General features: G+C 46.7%; 1 protein-coding gene across 25 annotated transcripts in view; it reads right to left on the bottom strand.

Moving 5' to 3' along the window:
- Positions 1-26,110, bottom strand: part of CLASP2 (cytoplasmic linker associated protein 2) — a 292,183-nt gene that overhangs the window by 212,251 nt on the left and 53,822 nt on the right. For all 25 annotated transcript variants that reach the window (XM_030551253.1, XM_030551246.1, XM_030551236.1 and 22 more), the window contains one exon: positions 10,315-10,385. In XM_030551253.1, coding sequence (XP_030407113.1) covers positions 10,315-10,385 — 71 coding nt within the window. The remainder of the gene's footprint in view (positions 1-10,314; positions 10,386-26,110) is intronic.

The following is a 26,110-nucleotide window of genomic DNA, read 5'->3' on the forward strand; positions in this document are numbered from 1 at the left end:
TGTTATTTGGTAGAAACACAGCCCATAAGGTTTAAAAAGAGAAAAGACGAGGTTATTTATTTAGTTAGTTTATGGTTTGATAAAGGAGGCCTGTAACATTTTTGAAAAAAAGTTCAGAGGTTCTTAGAACAAATTTCATTCTACTTTGTTTTTCCCAAGAGAAGTCCACAGGCAACTAGTGTTTTGAATTAAAATTAACTGATTACCAATTAAGTCAAGTTAGCTAACACATCTGTACTTATTAGTTTAGATACTTCACAAACGTTTGCTCCAGGTACAAACATTTGTGGTTCATCTTCATGCCTAACTCAACTTAAATGGCAATTAATTAACTTGAATTAAACTGTAGTGAAGACAAACTCCAAGAGAAATAAAGTTTTAAAAAAATCAAACATGGAAATTAAATCTGCAAGTGATTTTTATTCCGATTGTTTTAACCTAATATTTTATTTTTAAAATTTTGTTCAATAGGTATTAACTGAAATACCTTAATAGTTGGCAGAAGGTTATTTGATTAAAGAATCAAAGATCCTTCCCTTCAGTTAAGTCAGGGTTTCTTAGACTTTTGTACTGGTGACCCCTTTCATACAGCAAGCCTCTGAGTTTGACCCCCCCTTATACATTAAAACACTTTTTTTATATATTTAAACACCATTATAATGCTAGAGGCAAAGTGGAGTTTGGGGTGGTGGCTGTCAGCTCGTGACCCCCCCATGTAATAACCTCATGATCCCCTGAGGGGTTCCAACTCCCAGTTTAAGAACCCCTGAGTTAAGTCAACGTTCCCAAGCCACATCTTTGGGCCCTTTAAGAGAAACCTTCAGCAAAACAGGAAAAATTACATTTATCTGTAGAAATGCTAAGTATGTAGAAGCCCTATGGGCTCCCTGCACACTCTCTCTTTTTTAAACCCCAAAAGAATAGAAACCATTTCGGATCTTTTTAAATATATCAAAGTAGGAACAAGGTACGAAACCATTTTCCCTCCATCAGTGTCACTCCAAATGCATATGGAAATTAGAATCTGGGCCTCTTAACCAGCCATGTTTGGCAAAGGTACTAAAAGGTGCTGGCAATGCTGCTACAGGAAGCAGTACAATAAATTTCAATCTGGATGCAAATATAGAAAGCATAGACTACCCTTGTCAAAATCACAATCTGCCTTCCACGAGAGATAGGGGAAGCTTTTTTATTTTACTTTTGATGTTGGCCCCCTTTTTTTTTTAAATAAATCAGTATACTGAAAACTGCTAAACTGAGAAGAAAACATTAAGGTATGACCAAAAATAAGCTGAAGCACGTATTTAATGCAAGACATTTTGCCTCCATGATGACAGAGTTGAAAGGAATATAATAATTTGCACTCATATGGCACCTGCCACCCACAGGATCTCAAAATCCTTCACCAAGGCACAAAAGCATTTAAAAAATAGCTACTTACCTTCTCATAATTGATGTTTTTTGAGATGTGTTGTTCATGTACATTTCAATTAGGTATGCACATGGTGCGTGCACAGCGGCCAGAAAGTTTCCCCCCCAGCAGTATCTGTCGGCTCAGGCACCCCCTGGGGTAGCACCTTTATGGTGCTGGATATAGGGCCCTGCCAAAGAGCCACCCCCTCTGTTCCTTCTTTTCGGCTGCTCCAACAGAGGGGTAAGGAGGATGGGTATAGGAATGGACATGAACACCACATCTTGAAGAACAACCGTTAAGAGAAGATAAGTAACTGTTTTTCTTCTTTGAGTGCTTGTTCATGTCAATTCCAATTAGGTGATTACCAAGCCCAAGTTTGGAGGCTGGGTCAGAGCTCAAAGGTTCACTGACTGTAACACTGATCTACCAAAGGCTGCATTGTCTCTGGCCTGCTGGTAATAGCATAATGTGAGGTAAAGGTATGCACTGACCACGTCGCACCTCTGCATATTTCCTGCGTCAGAACATGGGCCAGGAACACCGCTGATGATGCCTGCACCCTTGTGGAGAGCGCTGTAAGCGGAAGGGCAGGTACCTTTGCCAGATCACAGCATGCCTGGATGCAGAACATGATCCAAGAACAGATCCTTTGGAAGGAGACTGGAAACTCCTTCATTCTATCTGCCACTGAGACAAACAGCTGAATGGATTTCCAGAACAGTTTCGTTCACTCAATGTAGAAAGCTAAAGCCCAGCGAGCATCCAATGAGTGAAGTTTTTGCTCCCAGCTGCTTGAATGAAGCTTATAGATAACTGATTGAAAGACATCCTGGCTAATGTGGACCTGGGAGACGACCTTGGAGAGGAATGCCGGATGAGGTCTGAGCTGAACATTGTCCTCGGAAGCTCAGAAGTTAGTGCCTTGAGCTCCAATACTCTGCTGGCCGACGTTATTGCTACCAGGAATGCCACCTTGTATGAGAGATACAACAAGAAACATAGCGCTACGGTGAGGGTAGAGTCTGTCGAGACCCTTTAGGAAACGACTCGCCATCAGGTTAGCAAAGTCTGACAGACTCTGCATGCCTGGATGGAATTCAAAATAGCAGCCAGATGTACTTTTAATGATGACCATGATCCTGAGTTATCAAGTCCAGGAAGAACAGTAAGCTGATTGGGGCTTCCACAGACATTTCCAGGAGAGATGTGTACCAGTGCTGATGGGCCCAGTATTACCAAGGCCTCATCCCTCCGAACCTTGAGAAGCACTTTGTGAACGAGAGGTATAGGAGGAAACATGTACAAGAGGTGTCCCTTCCAGAGAAGGAGGAACGTGTCCATGATGGAGCCTGGGCTGTCATTCAGGAAGGAGCAAAACTGCAGGCACTTCCTGTTGCGTTGCGTGGCAAACCAGTCTATCTGGGGAAACCTCCACTGTTGGAAGATGGTGTTTGCGACATCTGGGTGTAGGGACCACTCGTGGCCATGAAAGAACCTGCTGAGATAGACCGCCAACTCGTTCTGTACTCCAGGTACAATGCCTCCAGGTGTATCGAGTGAGCTATGCACAAGTCCCAAAGTCTGAGGGCTTCCTGGCACAGATGAGAGAAGAATGCATCCCCATCTGTTTATATGATATACAGAGATATACCTATCTCATAGAACTGGAAGGGACCCTGAAAGGTCATCAAGTCCAGTCCCTTGCCTTCACTAGCAGGACAATGTACTGATTTTGCCCCAGATCCTTAAGTTGCCCCCTCAAGGACTGAACTCACAACCCTGAGTTTAGCAGCCCAATGCTCAAACCACTGAGCTATCCCTCCCCCTAACATTGCTGTTGTATTGTCCGTCATAACTGATACACACTTCCCTTGCAGATGAACTTGGAATGTTTTGCATGCTAGGCAGACCACTCTCAGCTCCCTGATGTTGACATGAAGGGAGAGCTCTGACTGAGACCAGCAGCCCTATGTCCTGAGGTCTCTCAAGTGCGCATCCCATTGACACATCCACCAGCAAGAGGGCTGGTTGTGGTCTGGTGAAGGGAACCCACACACACCACCTGCAGTTTGATCCACCACAAGAGGGAGTTGAGGACAGGACAAGATAGAGTGACAACCTTGTCTAGACCATCCTGAACCAGGCGATACACCGAGGCCAGCTAAGACTGAAGAGGCCAGAGTCTCAGCCTGGTATGTTGTGCTACATAGCTGCAAGCGGCCATATGACCAGAAGCTTTAGACAATTCCTTGCTGTGGTGGTAGGGAACAGCCTAAGGCTTCGAATGAGGTAGCCCAGGAACCGGAATCACGACTCCAGGAGGTATGCCCTGGCCCCCGTAGAGTCCAATATCACCCCTATAAACTCTATCCACTGCACAGACGATAGGGTTGACTTTTATACATTCAGAAGGCCCAGGTCATCTAAAGTAGCCCTTATGAAGCTGACTTGTGCCTGCACTTGCGCCCTGGAGCAGCCCTTGATTAGTCAGTCATCAAGATATGGAATATTTCCACACGACGCTTGCATAGGAACACAGCCACAACTGCCATGCATTTGATAAATACTTGAGGAGCCACCAACAGGCCGAATGGGGTGACTGTGACCTGATAATGATTGTGGTTCACCACGAACCTGAGGTACCTTCCGTGGGACAGCGTGACTGAAATATGAAAGTTAAGCACCCTTCAAGTCGAGGGCAGCATGCCAGTCCCTGGATCCAAGGAAGGGATAATGAAGACCAAAGAGACCATGCAAAACTTCAGTTTCTTTATGAACCGGTTTAGATGTTGCAAGTCTAGGACGGGCCTGAGGTCGCCTTTGGCTTTTGGTATTAAGAAATATCGGGAATAGAAGTCCTTGCCTCTCAGCTCCTGAGGAAACTCTTCCACTGCCCCCAGTATTGGGAGCGAGCGCACCTCCCATGTGAGGAGTTGCTCATGTGAAGGGTCACTGGAGAGGGACGGGGAGGCGGGGTGGAAGGGCAGAAAGGTAGAGAATTGGAGGGACTCTCCCCTTTCTACTGTGCAGAACACCCACCAATCTGTCGTAATACAGGCCCACGCATGGGTAGAAAGGGGACAGCTGGCACAAAAAGGTACGGCAGGGTGGATCCAGTGTCCAGACTGGTGCATCGCCCCCGGGCGTATCTTCAAAAGTTATGTTTCTAGCCAGAGGACTGCTTTGTCTGACCAGAGCCCTGGCCTGACAAAGGGTGAGGCCTCCTTCTATTGTTTCTATTCCACCTGTGGAAGAAGTCTTGCCTATTTTGCTGCTGGTAAAAACTAGGCAGAGACTGCAGCTTAAAGGGTTTCCTTTAATTAGCTGGAGTATGAAGGCCAAGGGACTTGATGGTGGCCCCTGAGTCCTTCAGGCTATGGAGCCTTGAGTCTGTTTTCTCTGAAAACAAGGCTGAACCCTCAAAGGGGAAGTCCTGTATCCACTGTTGGACCTCGTAAGGGAGCCCAGAGACTTGCAGCCAGAAGCTTCTTCTCATGGCTATCCCTGAGGCCACATTCTGGCCGCTGAGTCAGCCATAGCAAGGGCTGCCTGCAGCAAAGCACAGGAAACCAGTTACCCTTCCTCCATGAGCGAGGAAAACTCCACACTCGAGTCCTCTGTTAACAGCTCCACAAACTTGTCCATCGCTCCGCAGGTGCTGTAGTTGTACCTACCAAGGACAGCCTGGTGGTTAGATATACGGAGCTGGAGCTCCACAGTCAAATACATTTTCCTCCCAAAGAGGTCCAATTTTTTTCTTTCCTGATTTTTGGGGGATGGGCATTGGCGCTCCCTCTCATTTGCCACAGCCACCACTAGGGAGTTCAGCCAGCTGCGTTCCCTGTAAGCTGCACACTTGGGTGGCTGCCAAGGAGAGATTCACATGCCAGCAGCATGTGTTCGGGTGCCCCTCCCCCCACATGCTGCCCTGTCCTGCAGCTGCTCCTGGGACTTTCCTGCTGGCTGTGTACCGTGAGGGAGTGAGGGAGAAGGAGGAGGGTGCTGATGTCAGGGTGTCCTTCTCCCCCTGCCCCGTACCAAATCTCTGTAGAGCAAAGGAGAGAGGACTCAGGACTCAGAGCTGCTGCAGTGAACAGTGAGTGACTGAGCGCCTTTCTTAAAGAGACAGTGCACTGTTTCTGAGATTTCCCCACCAGCAGACGCGCACAGTCTCTGAGTCATATACGCACACAGAGTCTCCGGGTCACATGCTTACAGAGTTAAACACCGTTTCTGGGTCTCTCACACACACACACACACACACACACACACACACACACACACACACACACAGAGTCACTTTCATACTCACCTCCCAACACATACTTGTATTATTATTGTGGTTTCTTCTTGGTACTTCCTGCAATACACATCTATTCGCTGTAATTTTATTCTTTCAAAGTGTATTATTTAGTGTTTTGACTGGTCTATGCATTTCATAATTTTTATTTCTCTTACGCTCAAATTTAATTTTGAGCAGTGAGTTCTAAAATGCTTAACTTGTCCTGGCTGGAGTAATTATTCCTATGGTAACTTTTTTAAAATATACATTATATCTAGTTTTTTTGTTTCTACTGGTGTCGCACATCCGGCCATACGTTAGTGCACATAACATTTATTCCACACTGGGATGAAAAAAATTAGAGGGAACATTGCCAGTGGGGTGGGTGGGTATAAAGGTACTCGTAGCATCTAGAGCAGTGGTCTCCAATCTTTTCATGCCCAAAATCACTTTTTGAATTTAAGGGAAACCAAGGATCTACCCTGCCCATTCCCTAAGGCCCTGCCCCCTTACCAAAAACCCTGCCCACTCCATTATTCCCTCCTTCCATAGCTCACTCACCCCCATCCTCACTCACTTTCACCAGGATGCAGCAGCGGGTTGGGGTTCGGGAGGGGGTGTGGGCTCTGGGCTGGGGCCGAGGGCATCACAGTGTGGGAGGGGGCTCTGGGCTGAGCCTGGGGCAGGTGGTTGGAGTGTAGGAGGGGATATGGGGAGCAAACTCTGGGAGGGTGTTTAGGTGAAGGAGGGAGCTCCGGGTTGGGGCAGAGTGTTGAGGTGCATGACGGGGTGCCGGTTTGGGGGAAGGGGGGGTCAGGGATGGGGCAAAGGTACAGGAGGGTGTATATGGTCAAGGCTGGGGCAGCAAGGTCAAGGTGCAGGAGGGAGTAAGGGATGCTGGCTCCAGGAGAGGGCTCAGGGCAGGGCTGTGGCCTCCCACCAGGCAGCACTTACCTCAGGCAGTTCCCGGTCGGCAGCGCAACAAGGCTAAGGCAGGCTCCCGGCCTCACACTGCTCCCAGAAGGTGCCAAACATGGCCCTGAGGCCCCTGGGGAGGGGAGAGGGGGATACGTAGCTCTGTGCGCTGCCCCTCTCTGCAGGCACCGCCCTCAAAGCTCTCATTAGCCACAGTTCTCCATTCCTGGCCAATGGGTGCTGCAAGATTGGTACTTGCATGCAGGAGCAAAGCACAGAGACCATTGCCAAGGGGCATGCTGGCTGCTTCCGGGAGAGGCGTAGGGCCATGGCAGGCAGGGAGCCTGCCTTAGCGGCAGCCCCGCTGCACTACCATGGCCGGACATCACGATCAACTGAGAGACTCCCCATGATCAACCAGCTGATGGCGATTGACGGGTTGGTGACCACTGCTCTAGAGAGAACAAAGTACTACCACTCATTTCTCTTTGCTTTTTCTTATGAGGCACTGGTGAAAGTGAGCGATGCTGACCCTGTCCTGTCGGTGCCGAGGGTCTCTACTCAAGTCTTCTTCGGGGCCGATTTGTGTGCTGGCGGTGCCAGTGCGCTCCACACCAATGATAAGATGCTCGGGGTTGGCTCCGTCAACTCAGGGTCCAATTGCAGATGGAGAGCTGCCTCCATGATTAATAACTTGAGATGCTGATCTCTTCCCTTCTGTGTCCTTGGACAGAAACTTCTGCAAATTTTGCAGCATTCTTTTTGATGAGCTTCCCCCAAACACTTTAACCAAGAAGAACGGGGGTTGCTCTTGGGCATAAGCTTGCCAGAAGCTTCGCAGGGTTTAAAACCTGGAGACCGAGGCATGCCCACTGGGAAGAAAGTGGAGGGAAACCCCCAAATGAAACTTGTATGTAAAACTACTACTGACTATGTAAACTAACTATATAAAAGAATGAAACTTCACCTGCTAGAGACATGCTTGCCAAAGGAAGAGCGAGCATTCTGGCTAACCATCACAGGTGGTAAGAAGGAACTGAGAGAGTGGCAGGTCAGCAGGGTCCTATATCCAGCGCCCAAAAGGCGGGACCCTAGAAGGTGCCTGAACCAACCCGACATACTGCTGGGGGGAAACGCAGCACGTGCACACCTAATTGGAATTGACATGAAGCAGCACTCAAAGAACACCTGTTTTACAGATAACATAACCAAGGTTCAGAGATGTTAAGCAACGTGCTTAAAGTCAGATAAAAAGACTGAGGCAAAGCTCAGAATACAAGAGTCCAATAAGGAGTGCAGTATCATGGTACATCTACAAAGCATGCTTGCAGTGGGTTGTGTTGCATGCCCAATGTCACACTCTCCTCCCCTCCCCCACATCCACACTCAAATCCACATAAGAGGTGAGCTGAACCTGAGTTGGTGTGCTCGAGTGGGTATGGCGAAGAGTGCGTGTTGACCTATGATATGCATGTTCCCCGCTCACACCATGGACTCTCAGAAGTCGGCTTGGCTAATATACGCCCACATGCACGAGTCAGGACACAGGTGCATATTGCTGTGTAGACATACACACAAGGCAGTGGTTCTCAACCTATTTATCATTCAGGGTCACATCCAATACTACCTATATGGCTGTGAGGAAGTCACATGGACGCAGCTGTGTGCTGACTGGTCTGCAAGTGGCCCATGGGCCGCAGATTGAGAACCACTGCCCTAAGGTTATGTATACACTGCAATTTAAGCCCAGGGTTAATAGAACTCAAATTGGCAGACCATAGGTTTGTTAACCTGGGGCTTCAGCATCTACACTCATTTCTAACTCCGGGATAGGAACTGTTAAACCCTGGGTCCCAATCTGCATCTCCTGCTTCTACACTGCATTATACAGGCCCAAGTCTAACCACACATATTCCAGACTTCCTAGTGCCCTCCTAAAATGTGACCACTCTAGCCTTTTGTCTAGTGCAGTATCCACCAAATGTTACCGTTTAGAGGACAAAGAAAGTTGGTTTGTAGCGTTGGTATGGTGGGTCCCACACTTTTCTTGGTGGAGGCTAGGACACCACCCCTCGTCCCTGGTCTTCAGGTGCCGAGGGCCCCACTAGTGGTCTGGGAAGATAGTAGAGGAGGGAAGCGGTCTGGGCTTGCTCCTCACTCTGAGCCCCTAACCCTCTCAAACCCTACGGGTTTCTTACCCTCTTTCCTCTGGGGTAGGGTTATCTTTGGTCCCTGCCTGTGGGGGAGGGAGTCTCCCTGCCCTGCTGGGAAAGGGTTTCCCTTCCTCTGGTTCTCTGGTCTTTGAAGTCTCAGCAACATACCTACAAACTCCAGTCCTCTCTCCTTCCTTGTACTACCTGACTGCCTGAAGCAGGAGGGGTTTATTAGGTTCCGGGACAGGGCCGTAATTGACTACAGGTGCTCCAATTAACCTGTAGTAACCTTTCCTAGTCTATAGGGAACCACATCTTAATTAGCCTAGGGCTTATATATCTCCCCTTGACCACTATCCCACTGCTCCCTGGCCCTGCTGTATCAGTCACAATACTAATTTTTGGAAAATGCATTTATATTTAATAAAACAGGGTAACATTAACTCTAATTTCTCTACTTTTAAAAATTATAATAGAATGCACTTTTAAGGCAATCCAGATTTGTCTCAAAAAACAACGATCAGAAAAATCCTATAAATGTAAATCAGGATTTTCTTACATCTGAGACAACAAAAAAGAATGATGAAAGCTCCAAAGCAGTCTTATTGAAGTCTCTGATGCAGCACCTTTTTAGTTGCAGTATTAATTTTTATAACTGGCTTTCACTTAAAAACACAAAACTCAAAGTAATTTGTTAATTAAAATAATGAGTGATGCTTCTGTTCTTTCACTAAAACCAAATACTATACTAGAACCACAATAAGAAATTTACAACAGGAATTCAATGCCCAAGTTTGCTTCAGTGAACTGCATCAAAACTAACAGTTAAAATAATCTAGCAAAAGTAAATTTGCTAGTACAGGGAACTTGAGTAAGATCAGAGTCCTTACTTCAACACACATCAAGTTTTCTAATAGCTATAACAGTTTCAAAATGCTCTTACAATTGTTTATAGACACTTAAATATTTTTCTTTTAAAGAAAAAAAAACTGTCAATATATTTATGTTTAATTCCTGGAGAGAGACATGATCTAAGTTAAATATATGTAATGTATGAAAATGTATAAGGAATTACACACACCTATTTAGATAGCCTTTCTGAAACCTCCTCATTACCCCTTACTGAGCACAGAAGTAACTATTCTGAACATAGTTTGAGGACCTAATTGCTTCAATGGTGCTGCAAAACTAGCTGTTTTTACCACCTTTACACTGCAATAGTGCAGAGATGTAAGTAATGAAATTATAGCAATCACTGCAAGATATTTTAGTCATTCACACAGTGGGGTACAAGAGTGTTGTGCAGAAAAGGATATTAACAATGACTTCAAGAAAGACCATCAGTATGAGAAAGTAAGCATTTGTTAGAATTACCCTAATGTCTAACGTTCAGATTGTGGCTTATATGTGTATTTCTACAACAGATTAACATGAGCTTCACTTTTGTAATGCTAGTAGTTCCACAAAACAGATTACAGTGCTTAATAAAGGTTAAATGTGAGTTACGTTAACCTCCAACTTTGAATAGCAATATATAGTTGCATACTTACCACTGATGTTACTTAAAATCATATTTCCAGAGTCTCTCACTTCATCAAATTTTGCAAATATTGTTTGTAACCTGGAAATAAGGGCAAAGATCAATTTTAACGTCTGTGAATGAAGTAGGGATATTTCTCCAACCACCAAAATGAAAAATAAAAACTAAACTCCAACTCAGTTCTAGCTGTATTTTCTTCATGAGCAGATTTATAGACAAATGGTTGAAACTCAAGCTGTTTATTATTTCAACCATTAGAAATCTATGGAAACAATATCTGAAAGACTTTTCCTCTTGAATAAATTCAACATATTCTAACAACAAAATTCACTTAGCAATTAATCAAATTGTACATTACAATTAACATGACAAAAAAAATTACTACATTACATTTATATTAATGGTATACACTATGCTTTATGTGAACCTACTAGCATATTTATGTAAAGCTCTAAAAAGTAAAGTAGTGGATATATTGTAAAAATGAAGGATAAGATTGAATTTGTTTGGTGGCAATTACCAGATTTGTCAAAATCTCTGTTTTATTTTAATAAAGCTACTGTTCATAAGAGTAGTTTTGCATTTCAGTAGCAGGAAAAAAGTAGTTATATTTCACTTTCAAAACATACTAAACATTTTACTCTTATTAAAGTAAAAGGTAACAATATTTTATGTATGATTACAAAAAGAACAGAAATATGCCGAGTGCTCTAAGTGTATGTAAATAGACAATAAAAGAAACTACAGTAAAAGCTGTATTATCCGACTCTTTAGCAACGGGAAAGCTCTATACACCGGCATTTCTGATCTTCATTGAAAGCCCAGTTTATAGTCTGGTTGGCGTGGGGCCAGTAGGCTCCCTATCCAGCTCCAAGTGGTTCCCCAGAAGTGGCAACATGTCCCTGCTACTTCTAGGTGGAGGAACGGCCCCGAGGGAGGGAATGCGGGCCGTATGGTCTGGGAGGGAGTTTGGATGCAGGAGGGGGCTCAGGACAGGGGGTTGGTGCGCAGGAGAGGTTCAGGGTGCCATATCCGGAGGGTGCTCACCTTGGACAGCTCCCTGCAAGAGGCAACATGTCCCTACTATTTCTAGACAGGCACGCTGTCCCAGTCCTAAGCACTGGCTCCGCAGCTCACATTGGCCGGGAACCAAGGCCAGTGGGAGCTGCAGGGGTGGTGCTTGTGGGTGGAGGCAGCAGAGCCGCCTAGCTGCGCCTCCAACTAGGAGCAGCAGGGACATGTTGCCACTTGCAGGGACCTGTCCGAGGTGAGCGCCGCCCAGATCTGGTACCTCGCATGCCCTCTGGCGCCCCAACTGCCTGCCCTGAGCTCCCTCACACAGCTGATGCCTCACACTCCCTCCTGTGCCCCAACCCCCAGCCCTGAGCCCCCTCCTCTACCCAAATTCCCTCACACAGCTGATGCCCCACACCCCCTTCTGTGCACCAACCCTCAGCCCTGAGCCCCCTCCTGCACCCAAATTCCCTCCCTATTAATTAACTGGCATTTTTGACTTACCAGCACCTCCCATTGCCCCAACATGCCAGATAAAGCTTTTACTGTATTCATTTAATATTGTCCATATTCCTCATTTAGCCCAAACTGCTATGAGATAACATGTACTTGTATCTATGTATTATTGAAACAGACAAACTTGAAAGCAATGGATGACAATTGCAGTTTAATATAAAATAATTAAAATATTTACATTTTCCAGGCTGGGAATATATCACTATATGTCGACCTTTTACAAAAAGAATAGAATAATTAGGCTACGTCTGCACCAGTGACTGTACACTTGTCCATACACCTAGTTGTGCCATAATCCCCTTACTGTCACATCTCAACCCTAAAAGCATGTGAGTAGAAGAGAGTAAGCTAGTACACCTGTAGGGTAAGTACATGCCTCAGCTGTGGCAGTCCTGTACCTGTGCCAGTGTGAGAGAAAGAGGCATGTAGCAGATCCCGAGTATCAACAGTCCTCCACCCACACTCATACAATGCAGGGAACCCTTTCCTGCCTGACCCCTTACCCAATCTATAAAAAAGTCCCTGTCTGCCCATTGTCACCAGCAGTAGCGAACTCCACTGACCAGTTCAGAAAGGTCTTTTACTCTTTAGCTCACTAGTCTCAAAACAGGATGCATGTTCACCTGTAGTCGCCTGGTCCTTCTCCCACACCCAGGTCCTGAACTGTGTATGGTCAGAGTACACTGCCCTTCACAACTTCACCCAGAGCAACAGGAATATTTATCTGTACTGGCAAATTTCATGGAGGGTGGAGCAGGCAGGCACCTACTGTTTTCCAGCCTACTGACAAAAACACATGAAGCACCTGAGGCTTCTACACTTGAGGACAAAAGACTCAGTCCCTCCAAGAGAGATCCTCATACGTGCCCATTCTATAATGAGCTGAACTGGGTGCTCTCAAGGGCTCCCAGTACAGAGACAGAAGTGGCTCACAATCCCTTCCTTAATCCTGCTGGTTTTACTGTCTGAAAGGAAGTCCATAAGGGCTATGGTGAGGAAGCAGAAGGGTCCAAAAAAGAAGCGCCAGAAAAAGAGGAGCATGTCATTCTATACCCCACCCAAAGGAGCCAGTACAGCAAGCGCCTCCCAACACCTGGACAAACCTCAGGAGGACCCCGAGCTGCAGCAGGAGCCAGAAACCAAAGTTGGCAAGTCACAATGGAGCGCCATCCTCTCACCAATATCCCCTCTTGCTACAATGCCACACTCCTGATTTTAAGCCCAGCCCTCACTCCACTCACCCCTAAATGGTCTCCGAGCAAGATAATGCTATATAGCAATAAAACTGAGTTCCCACTATTTCACATTTGGCAGAAGCTATAGAATTTATGGAAAAATTATTTCATCTGTATCTGTGCATTTACGGGCCAGTACGCAGGCAACAAAAATTTGGGGGGCCATACATACCAAGGGAAGGGAAGAAGTGGGTTTAGAAAGGTCCTTGTTGAGTAAGGATAGTTGCTGAAAATGTATAGCTGGTTGTAGAAGCTAACAGCTCTCTCTTCTTCATGGGAAGACTACACAGTGTATGTGCTCCTCCCTTCTCTCACTGGTCTTAATGTCGCCTTACAAAAGGGAGCTGCACAGAAGTGGAAGGAGTGGTTGAGAGGGAGGAGGAGAAAGGAAACCCTTCGGATGTCCAAAGAACATCACAGCAGTCTTCCCTTCCCTGGAAAATTATAAAATTTTTTACCTTCCCTGTCCTTGGTGTCTGACCTCTCCCCACACTGAGCCATGCTGAACAAACTCGGAGAAACGGGTGGAGGAAGATCTAGTCCATCAATTGCACAAATACAAGTGCAATGTCACTTTGCTGCAAAGAGGTGAGGCTTATAGTTCTGACTTGAAACTTCAGGGAATGAAATAAAGGTGTGTTGGGTCTTATTCTTTCCCTGTTCTTTTCACTGCTGTTAGCTAGACACAAGGGCTGGAGACCACAGCGATGGCAGAGGGCTAGGGGGATCGGCGGCGTTCGTGGTTCACTTTTCCATTCCCATGGAAACTCTGTATGCTATCTTAGATTATAGTCAACTTCCAGGTGAATTGCCTCCCAGTCCCATAAGCATATTTCAGTAAGTTTCTGGTGTAGCAGTGTGACATTTTGGGGATCACTGAAATCAGTAAGGGGTTCTGTCACATTCAGCCCTATAATCTTGGGTGACTTAGTGCTACACTACTATGACTCAAAGCCCTGACACCAGTAACAAACCTACAAGTATAAAGGTATGACCCTGGCTTTCACCAGCCCAGTTACGCCTTGCAGAATGACCGCAACAACCCTTCCAGTCTGAGTCTTCCTAAATCCGTCTACCCCAAGTTCTTAACTACCAGGCACTCTGACTTTTCCTCTCTGGTTTGTCATCCCTGCCCCCAGTTATCAGTTCACTTTGGCATATATAATCCACACTGTTTGCGCAATAGAGGGCTACTTGGGGGTAAAAATAAACTAAAGGTTTTATTTAACAGAAAAATTGTATTCAAAGATGAAATAGTAATGAAAAACAAACGCATACAAGTTACATAGAAAAAAAAACAGATGCAACTTCAGGGTTTACACTTCGATATTTGCTAAATTCCCTTTTGAAATATAAAGTTATCTATTGCCTCTGAACAGTTTCCCAATGGATCTCTCTCATAAAAGGGATACAGTGTTTCACAGACAGCACCCTGTGTAAACGTTGGCCCTCTCTGTTTCTCTATGTTCTTCATTTCAAGCATCTTTTCTTTCACGGGTCTCTTTTTCCTCTCTCTCAGACTACGGCGAGTCACCATGGAAGAAATTCCCTCCTCTCCTAGTTTTCCAAGACTAGTGGTTTCTTTTTAGTTACAAACGGTTTCAACATTTTCCCAATAACTCTAAAGGTACACCGTTGTCTTTTCCTGACCGGACCATGGATAGGTACTTGATAATAGTTTTGCATAAACAACTGGTTTGGAAAGAGCCCCTCCCTGCTGTAAGATGTACTTGGAAGATGAGGTTACTTATCTGTAACTCGTGGGTCTTCGAGATGTGTGGTCCCTATTTGTATTCCAAACGTGGGTGCACATAGGCGCCATGCGCCAGACATGTAAGATTTTCGTAGCAATGGCCACTGACCCATGCATACATCTTTCATCACCTCATGTCTCCAGTGAGGTTATATTAGGCTGTGCAGGCCAACACCCCTGCATTCACCCACTTACCACCAAGCAGACGGGAACAGAGGGTAGGTATTGGAATACAAATTGGGATCCCACATCTTGAAGAACTTCCGTTACAGGTAAGTAATCACCTCTTCTTCTTAGAGTGACAGTTCCTATATGTATTCCAAACATGGGCACAGAGTACTCAGCATGGAAGTGGGTGCAAAGATGCCACGAGGAGCACAGCCTGTAGTATGGTATGGCCTACTGCAGTATCTTCCGCTGTCCTTTTGGCGACTGCATAATGCAGTGTTTTCCACCTATTTACCACTGTGGACTGCATTTGCAGCTCTCCATTGTGTTATGTGGTCAGCATCCACACAATATATATACTACCTGTATGGCCCTGAGGGTGTTACATGGCCACAGCTATGTGCTGATTGGGCCACAGGTTAAGAACTACTGATGTAATGTATGGAACACCACATTGCCACCCAACAGACAGCCTGCAAGGAGATGTCCGCAAAGAGGCAGATGTGGCTGTCTGCGCCCACATTGAGTGACCTCTGTAATTGCAGCAGGAGACCCATTTTGAGATTCGTTAGGAGGGGAGGCTTTGGCCCTTGGAGAGGTCAGCAACAGCAACAAACAGTCTGGCAGAGAAAGGCTCGACTTCCATGCAGGAAGAAAGCCCACATGTGGCAGACATCAAAGGAGTGAAGAGCCCTGTCTGCAGGGATGGTGCACAGCTTAGGATGAAAGACCAAAATGGGAACATATTGGTTGAGGTGGAACTCAGACCACCTTCAGGGGGAACTTAGGATGCAGATCAATCTTCTCCTGATGGCATCTGACTCAAATGATGAAAATGAACATACATCAGTCCACACTGCTTTGGAGCGTTATCGAGCGAATCCGTCATCAGTATGGACACATGTCCTCTGGAATAGTGGTTGAAGCATGAAGGGACATACGAATTTTTAGCACATTTGGCACGTAAATATCTTAGCACTGTTGCATAGCCAGTGTTGCATGCAAATGCCTGTTCTCACTTTCAGGTGACATTGTAAACAAGAAGCTGTCAGCATTATCTCCTGCAAATGTAAAAAAACTTGTTTGTCTGAGAGATTTGGCTGACGAAGAAGTAGGACTGAGTGGACTTGTAAGCTCTAAAGTTTTACATTGTTTTGTTTTTGAATGCAGTTTTTTGTACATAATTCTACATTTGTAAGTTCAACTTTCATGATAAAGAGATTACACTACAGTATTTGTATTAGGTGAATTGAAAAATACTATTTCTTTTGTTTTTTACAGTGCAAATATTTGTAATAAAAAATATAAAGTGAGCACTGTACACTTTCTATTGTGTTGTAATTGAAATCTATATATTTGAAAATGTAGAAAACATCAAAAAATGTTTAAATAAATGGTATTCTATTGTTGTTTAAGCAATCATATGATTAATCGTGATTAATTTTTTTAATCACTTGACAGCCGTAGTTAACAGAGGACGGTTAATGACCGTCAATTACAGAGGAACAAAACCATCACAGATATATTTAGCCCCACAACTATGTGCCAAGTAGATGCACAGTGTGCCACCTTCTGTCTCTCTGTTTTTCCAAGGTATGTGCATATATAGCATCCTGGATTTCCCTTGCATGTTGGGAACTACGACCAGCATGCATATGGGTGGAATCCAGCTGTCTATACAGATTTTGTAAACCAGATCTGTTCTGCACCCACTCTGGATGGCAATACTCTCGTTTACCCTACCAAATGTTACATAGCACACAGCATGGAACTATTACACAAACAACACTGGCCACAGTGGCATCCACATGGACACACAGGCAGCGCCAATGAGCTTTCAGCCTACCAAACATGCACTCTATGACCATTCTGCAGTTAATAGCTGAATTCCCTTGTTCCAGGGTTGCAGATGTTGGGGTGCGGTTTCATGAGCTAAGTGGGGAACCCCACATATCTGTTCCAAAAAGTAACTGCTGGCACATACATTGCAGAGAACGACATCATTTCTGAGGAATAAAGTCCTTTCTTCCCTACTCAAGTACAATCTTGATCTGAACACGCTCACATCATGGACCACGTTGATATTCATGAATCTGCCTCTGTAGTCCACCAAGCCTTGCAGAGTGAAAGAACAAAAACTTTTTCGTTCACACACTCATTCGCCCCTTTTGGTGGGCAAAGTACAGAGATATGGGTGCCATCTACAACCCCTGCAGAATTCAGAAACCCTATCCTCTCCAATTCAACTATTTGCAGAAAAAAAGAACTGTTTATTAACCTTTCGCAGCTGTTCTTTTCAGAGGTGTTTTGCACATATCCATTCCACTCCAGTGTGCATGCACCTTGCACATAGTTGCTGGAAATTTTTCCCTCTGTGCCCTATGCTGCTGCACACTATTAGAACTGTTATAAAGCACCCAGCAAACCACACGTTCCCTCAGTTCCTTCTTTTCAGAAAACTCCAATGTAGACAGTTGACAGTTTTTCCAAAGAGACATTAATAAGGGAACAAGCCCAAACTATCCCACTGTGTAAGAAAGATAGCAAGTATGGCAAGAGATAAGCCTGCTAAAAATCAAAAGAGTCCTACCAAAAGTGGAAACTAGGTCAAATTACAAAGGATGAATATAAACAAAACAAGTATGTAGAGACAAAATTAGAAAGGCCAAGGCACAAAATGAGATCCCACTAGCTAGAGACAAAGTGTAACAAGAAAACATTCTACAATTACATTAGAAGCAAGAAGACGACCAAGGACAGGGTAGGCCACTTACTCAATGGGGGGGGGGGGGGCGCAGAGAGAGAGAACAGAAAATGTGGCAATGGCAGAGATGCTTTGTGACTTTATTTCGCTTTTCACCAAGAAGGCTGGTGATGATTGGACATCTAACATAGTGAATACCAGTGAAAATGAGGCAGGAGCAGAGGCTAAAATAGGGAAAAAACAAGTTACAAATTACTTAGACAAATTAGATGTCTTCAAATCACCAGGGCCTAATTAAATGCATCTTAGTATACTCAAGGAGCCGACTGAGGAGATAGCTGAGCCATTAGCAATCATCTTTGAAAAGATTTCAGAGGACTGGAAAAGGGCAAATATAGTGCTAATCTATAAAAAAGGGGGGAAAAAGGACAACCCGGGAAATACAGACCAGTCAGCTTAACTTTTGTACCTGGAAAGATAATGGAGCAAATAATTAAGCAATCAATTTGCAAACATCTAGAAGACAATAAGGTGATACGTAACAGTCAGCATGGATTTGTCAAGAACAAATCATGTCTAACCAACTTGAGAGTTTTCTCTGACAGTAGTAAGCTTGCAGATTGGGAGGCGGGAACAGTAGATGTGGTATATCTTGACTTTAGTAAAGCTTTTGATACGATCTTGCATGATCGTCTCATAAACAAACTAGGAAAATGTAACCTAGATGGAGCTACTATAAGGTGGGAGCAAAACTGGATGGAAAACCATTCCCAGAGAGTTACCAGTCATGTTGGATGGGCATAAAGAGTGGAGTCCTCAGGGATCAGTTCTGGGTCCGATCCTGTTCAATAACTTCATCGATGATTTAGACAATGGCATGGACAGCACACTTATAAAGTTTGCGGACAACACCAAGCTGAGAGGACTTGCAAGTGTTTTGGAGGATAGGATTATAATTCAAAATGATCTGGACAAACCAGAGAAATGGTCTGAAGTAAATAGGATGAAATTCAATGAGGCCAAATGCAAAGTACTCCACTTAGGAAGAAACAATCAGTTGCATACATACAAAATGTATGGAGTCCTAGGATGGAGTCCTGCGGAAAGAAATCTGGGGGTCGTAGTAGACCACAAGCTAAATATGAGTCAACACTGTAATGCTGTTGCAAAAAAAGCAAACATCATTCTCGGATGTATCAGCAGGAGTGTTGTAAGCAAGACATGAGAAGTAATTCTTTCACTCTACTCCGCCCTGATCTGGCCACACTACTCCAGTTGAGGCCTATTCTGGGTGCGACATTTCAGGAGGGATGTGGACAAATTGGAGAGAATCCAGAGAAGAGCAACAAAAATGATTAAAGGTCTAGAAAACACGACTTATAAGGGAAGACTGAAAAAACTGGATGTGTTTCATCTGGAAAATGAAATGAACACGTGCAACACATCTCAAAGCACAACAGTTACAAAAGGTTAATAACCATTTTTTCTTCTTCCAATGATTGCATACATGCATTCCCCTCTAGGTGTCTTCCAAGCAGTTAAGTAGGCGGAAGAATCTGAGTTCATGTACACAAAGACAGCAGTACAGCTCAATCAAATCTGGTTCCATCTCCTGAATGCTGACTGATGGCATAATGGGAGCAGAATGTGTGCACCAAAGACAGGTTATTGTTTTACACATTTTGTGAATAGAGATTGGCACTAAGAATGCTTCTGAGGACGCTTGCGATCTTGTGGAATGAGCAGTCAGGTTAGTTGATAGCAAAACACCTACCTGAACATAAATACATGAAGTTATCCAGGACAAAACTGTCTGTGAAGATATTGCAAGACCTTTCATCCTGTCTTCTACAACCACGAACAGTTGGGTGGACCTCCAGAATGGTTTAGTTCTTTTTATGTAGAAAGTTAGAAAAGACGGTTACTCACCTTTGTAACTGTTGTTCTTCGAGATGTGTTGCTCATATCCATTCCAGTTAGGTGTGCGAGTGCAGCGTGCACGTTCGTCGGAAGATTTTTACCCTAGCAACACTTGGTGGGCCGGCAGGGTGCCCCCTGGAGTGGCGCTGCTATGGTGCCGGATATATACCCCTGCTGGCCCATTCACCCCTCAGTTCCTTCTTGCCGGCTACTCCGACAGTGGGGAAGGAGGGCGGGTTTGGAATGGATATGAGCAACACATCTCGAAGAACAACAGTTACAAAGGTGACCAACCTTCTTTTCTTCTTCGAGTGCTTGCTCATATCCATTCCAGTTAGGTGATTCCCAAGCCTTACCTAGGCGGTAGGGTCGGAGTGAGACGTTGCGGAATGTAAGACCACTGAGCCAAAGGCAGCAACGTTTCTGGACTGCTGGACCAATGCGTAGTGTGATACAAGGTGTGGATGGAAGACCAGGTAGCCGCGCGACATATTTCCTGGATGGGAACATGAGCCAGGAAGGTGGCAGATGAGGCTTGAGCCCAAGTAGAATGGGCGGTGAAATGGCCAGTCGGAATGTGAGCAAAGTCATAGCATGTCCAGATATAGGATGTCACCCAAGATGAAATCTGTTGGACAGAGACTGGCATGCCCTTCATGCACTCTGCGACAGCTACAAAGAGCTGAGGCGAATGTCGGAAGGGTTTGGTCCTCTCGATATAAAAGGCAAGAGCCCTGCGGACATCCAGAGTATGCAGCTGTTGTTCCCGACACGATGAGTGCGGCTTCGGGAAAAAGACTGGTAGAAAGATGTCTTGATTAACGTGGAAGGCAGAGATCATCTTAGGGAGGAATGCCGGCTGCAGTCCAAGCTGTACCTTGTCCTTGTGGAATACCGTATACGGGGGATCCACAATCAAACCTTGAAGTTCCGAGACTCACCTTGCCGAGGTGATAGCGACGAGGAAGGCTGTCTTCCAGCACAGGTACAGCAGTGAGCATGTGGCTAAAAGCTCAAAGGGGGGACCCATGAGCCTAGCTAATATGAGGTTTAGATCCCAGGTAGGGACTGGGTGCTTGATCTGAGGGTAGAGCCGCTCCAAGCCTTTGAGGAACCTGGAAATTATGGGGTGCCAGTTTCCCCAGGATGGAAGGTGGAAATAGCTGCAAGATGCACCCGTATAGAAGAGATCGCCAGGCCCTGCTCCTTGAGGGACCATAAATAGCCGAAGATAATGGGGACCGATACAGCTTCGGGGATAAAGTCATGCTGGGCGGACCAGTGGGAGAAGCGCTTCCACTTGGCGAGATATGTGGAAGGCTTTCTGCTCCCCAGCAGTATGTGTTGCACTGCGGTGGAACAACGCAACTCAGATTAGCTCAACCAGACAGCAGCCATGCTGTCAGATGAAGGGACTGCAGGTCCGGGTGGTGAAGCCTGCCGAAGTCCTGCGTTATGAGGACCGGGCAGAGTGGCAGGGGGATCGGGTTTGCCAGAGAGAGGTCGAGCAGCAGGGTGTACCAGTGCTGTCTCGGCCATGCCGGAGCGATCAGTATTAGTTGGGCTCTGTCCCTGCGGAGCTTGAGTAGAACTCTGTGGACGAGAGGAAATGGTGGGAAGGCATAAAATAGGTGACCTTTCCACGGAATTAGGAACACGTCCGAGAGGGAGCCTGGGGAGCGATCTTGTAGGGAGCAGAACACCTGGCATTTCCTGTTCTCTCGGGAGGCAAAGAGGTCTATGTGGGGAAAGCCCCACTTCCAGAATACAGAATGGAGAATGTCCGGACGGATGGATCACTCGTGAGACAGGAAGGATCTGCTCAGTTGATCTGCGAGAGTGTTCCACACTCCTGGGAGAAAGGAGGCTACCAGGTCTATTGAGTGGGCTATGCAGAAGTCCCATAGTTGAATCGCCTTCAGACAAAGGGGTTAGGATCATGTCCCTCCCTGTTTGTTTATGTAATACATGGCCGTTGTGTTGTCTCTAAACACTGCAACACAACAGCCCTGTAGATGACGCTGGAATGCTTGGCACGCCAGTCGGACTGCTCTCAGTTCTTGGACATTTATGGGTAATGCCAACTCCCAAGACAACCAAAGGCCTTGAGTGCGAAGGTGCCCGAGGTGAGCACCCCAGCCGAGAGATGACACATCTGTTGTTAGGGACGCGGAGGGCTGCAGTGGATGGAACGGCAGACCTGCACACACCAGGGATGGTGTCAGCCACCAGTCGAGGGAGCCTAGATTGTTCGGTGGAATTGTGAGCATAATGTCTATGGCATTTGTGCCCGGACGATAGGCTGAGGTCAGCCAAGTTTGAGAGGACGCATGCAAAGTCTGGTGTGCTTTGTGACGAATGAGCATGCAGCCATATGACCGAGGAGGCCAAGGCAAGTGCGGGCAGAGGTTGTCGGGAAGCTTTGAACTCTTTGTACAAGGGAGACTATAGCCTGAAAATGAGGTAGAGGCAACCTGGCCGTTGCAAGATTGGAGTCCAGCATGGCCCCGATGAACTCTATCCTCTGTGTAGGCACCAGAGTGGATTTTTCCAAATTGATTATCAGGCCTAGACGCGTGAATAGGTCCTTGATGATGCTCAGATGACTGGTGACTTGTGCCTCGGAGGTCCCTCGAATAAGCCAGTCATCGAGGTATGGGAAGACATGTATTCGACGACGACGGAGGGAAGCGGCGACTACTGCCATACACTTCGTGAATACCCGAGGGGCCGAGGAGAGGCCAAAGGGAAGGTCCGTAAACTGATAATGTTGATGATTCACCACAAAGCGTAGATACCGTCTGTGCGGAGGGTAAACTGCAATGTGGAAATATTCGTCCTTCATATCGAGAGTGGCGTACCAATCTCCGGGATGTAGAGAAGGAATGATGGTTCCCTGGGATACCATGCGGAACTTGAACTTTTTCATGAATTTTTTCAGTCCTCGCAGGTCTAGGATAGGTCGGAGGCCCCCTTTCACCTTGGGGATTAGGAAATATTGGGAATAAAACCCCTTGCCTCTTAGTTCCTCTGGTAGCTCCTCTATAGCTCCGATTGTAAAGAGCCTCCGAAACTCCTGCAGCAGGAGTTGCTCGTGAGAGGGGTCCCTGAAGAGGGACAGGGGGTGGGGGGTTGAGAGGGAGAGGGTGAAAGAAAGTGAAGATGGTATCTAAGCTCCACCGTGCGTAGGACCCAAAGATCCGAGGTTAATTGGGACCACACAGGGAGGAACGAGGAAAGGCAGTTTTAGAACTGAAAAGGATCCTGGGAGACAATTGGTACACTGCTCTCGGGCACACCCTCAAAAGTTTCATTTGGGTCCCGCTGTTGGCTTGGTGGGACCAGAATTGTGACCCCCTTGAGGTCCAGACTGACGTATGCGGTTGGTACGACCTCGTCTTCTGATAAAGTCTTGCCTTTTCCTAGGCAGGGGGTAAGGGTGCCGAGGCTGGGAGCGGAAGGATTGTCTTTGAGTCTGTGGCATATGCATTCCTAGTGAACGCATAATTACGCGATGGTCTTTTAGACTCTGTAGCCTAGGGTCCGTCTTCTGTGAGAATAGGCCCTACCCATCAAATGGTAAGTCTTGTATAGTTTGCTGAAGTTCAGGTGGCAGGCCAGACACTTGCAGCCATGATATACGTCGCATGGCGATTCCAGAGGCGACCGTTCTAGCTGCCAAATCGGCGGCATCTAGCAAGGCCTGTAGGGAGATCCACCCTACTTTCTTTCCTTCCTCCAGGAGTGCTGTAAATTCCTGGAGGAAGTCCTGCGGGACCAGCTCTGTAAACTTCCCTATCACCTCCCAGGTGTTGCAGTTGTACCTACTAAGGAGGGCTTGTTGGTTTGCTATCCTGAGTTGGAGGCCTCCCGCAGAATAGATTTTTCGTCCCAACAAATCCATTCGCCTAGCCTCCCTTGATTTAGGTGCAGGGGCTTGTTGGCCATGGCATTCCCGTTCATTGACGGATTGTACAACCAAAGAACATACAGGTACTCATACCCTTTGGAGGGCACCAGTATTTCCGTTTGACCCCTCTGGCTGTGGGTGGGATGGACACCGGGGATTGCCAGATGGTGTCTGCCCCAGCCTGGATCGAACGGATGAAAGGGAGGGCCACCCTAGTTGGTGCCTCCCCCGACAATATACTTATCACCGGGTCTTCCACCTCTGGAATTTCCTCTACTGGCAAGTTGATATTCTGTGCGACATGCCGCAGAAGGTCGATTGGAGGCAGGCCCGATGATGACGTCTCCGCTACTGCCTCATCCGGAGAAGAGGAGGATGAAAGCCCTGGGACGATTGAGTCCTGTACTGACTCCTGATCCTGGGGGACCTCTGGAGCTGGAAGATCCTTGGGCAAACCTGCTGTGAGTATCCGAATCCCCATAGGAAGCACTGTCCACGTGGGATGAGACGGATGGATGACAAAGCCACGGAGGCGCTGAGACCGTTTGAGGAGGGTCTCCGCGTCCATTCGATCCGTCTCCGTGTGGCACCAGAGAACAGTACCGGCAGTCGTACCGGTGCCGGGAGTGAGACCAGGACCTGCGACCGGCGCGGTGCCAGGAGGTCGACCGGTGCCTTGAATCCCCGTGTCGAGATCGCCTGCGAGACGTACGGTGCCGCGAGCGGTGCAGGGACCTGGATCAGTGCAGAGAGTATCGGGTCAGTGACCGGGATCTCGAACGGTGCCGCGAGTACGACCAGTACCTAGATGGAGAGCGGTACCGGGACTGCGAGTGGCGTCGAGACCGGGATCGATGACGGGACTGAAAGTGCCTGCGGGACCTGGACCGTGACCGGCGACGTTTGATGTTACCGGGCGAGGATGGTCTCATCAGGGCAGGATTGCCTAATGATTGAACAACCAGCACCGGCAGTGCCGGGGGTTGAGGCAGCTCGGGCTCCGTCAAGGCAATCAACTCCCATGCTGTGGAGAACATCTTCGGCGTGGAGGGCATGATAAGCTCAACCACAGCGTGTGCCGAGGAGCTGGTAGGCACCGGACTCGACGGCTCTTCCAAGACCGGAATCAATGGTGCAGAAGCCATCGGTGCCGCGGCAGTTGACGGTGCCGGGCAGTCCGACTTCGTAATACGCTCTGACTGCAGCATAGATACAGTAGCCACAGGAGTCTTATGCTTCTTGCTCCTTGGGGAGAGAGAGCGGTGCCGGTCAGGAGCTTGGGCCGGTGAAGGGTGGTGTCGAGGAGCCTTTATTGTAGCTGTGCGCTCCGGTGCAAAGAAGGCACTTGTCCCCGGTGCCGCAGTCGGTGCCGAAGATGGAGGAGTTAGAGCTGCCTCCATCAAGAGTTGCTTTAGACGAATGTCCTGCTCTTTTTTCGTCCGAGGCTTGAAAGCCTTGCAGATGCGGCACTTGTCTGCGAGGTGGGATTCACCCAAGCACTTGAGACAAGAGTCGTGAGGGTCTCCTGTGGGCATCGGCCTATCACAGGCCGAGCAGGGTCTGAAGCCTCGTGAACCGGGCACGGGCCCCGGTACCGGGTGAGGGGAAGGGGCTCATCCTCGATCTCCCTTAACTATATACAATAACTACTACAAAGAACTAATAAAACTAGAAAACTAACTAGAAATATAGAATATGGAAATATATACACAATAACGATTAGAAACGAGAGAAAAACTAGGGAGGTGGAGATCAGCTAAGCCGCGCTCCACTGTTCCAACGACCGACACGGGCGGTAAGAAGGAACTGATGGGCAGATGAGCCGGCAGGGGTATATATCCGGCACCATAGCGGCGCCACTCCAGGGGGCGCCCTGCCAGCCCACCAAGTGTTGCTAGAGTAAAAATCTTCCATGCACACACCTAACTGGAATGGATATGAGCAAGTACTCGAAGAAGAATCTAACATCCCATGAGTGATGATGTTATTCACTCTTAGTTGCATGAAGTTTCATGTGAAAGACAGGTAGGTAAATTGCCTGATTGCTTTGAAATTGTGAAACCATTTTCGGGAGAAAATTGGGGTGAGGACGTAAATACATCTTATCCTTAAAGAAGATTGTGTACGGAAACTCTGATGTGAGAACTCAAAGTTCTGACACTCTGCTGGCCAAAGTGACAGAAACTAAGAAAACCACTGTCTAGGAGAGGCATAATAAGCAGCACATTGCTAAAGGCTCAAACAAACAGTGGTCCCACAAGTTTTGACACAACCCAACGAGAAACCGGCTTCCTTACTTGAAGGTATAACCTTTCTGTGCCTTTGAGGAATCTGTCATTTGGAAAAACAGATTGGTTATCCATCTGAGGGTGGAAAGCTGATATTGCTGCTAGGTGTATCTTGACAAAGGAGATTGCTAAATCTTGCCGTTTCAGTGCAATATATATTTGCATATGTTTTATATGGATTAACGCATCGGCAAGACTCATCAATGGGATGCCCACACTGAGAACAGCTTTCATTTCAAGAGGTAAGCAGCTCTGGTGGAGGACTTTCTATTACCTAATAGAACCTTACAAGCTTGCT

Source organism: Gopherus evgoodei, chromosome 2, assembly GCF_007399415.2.
Source record: "Gopherus evgoodei ecotype Sinaloan lineage chromosome 2, rGopEvg1_v1.p, whole genome shotgun sequence".
Taxonomy (NCBI): Eukaryota; Metazoa; Chordata; order Testudines; family Testudinidae; genus Gopherus; species Gopherus evgoodei.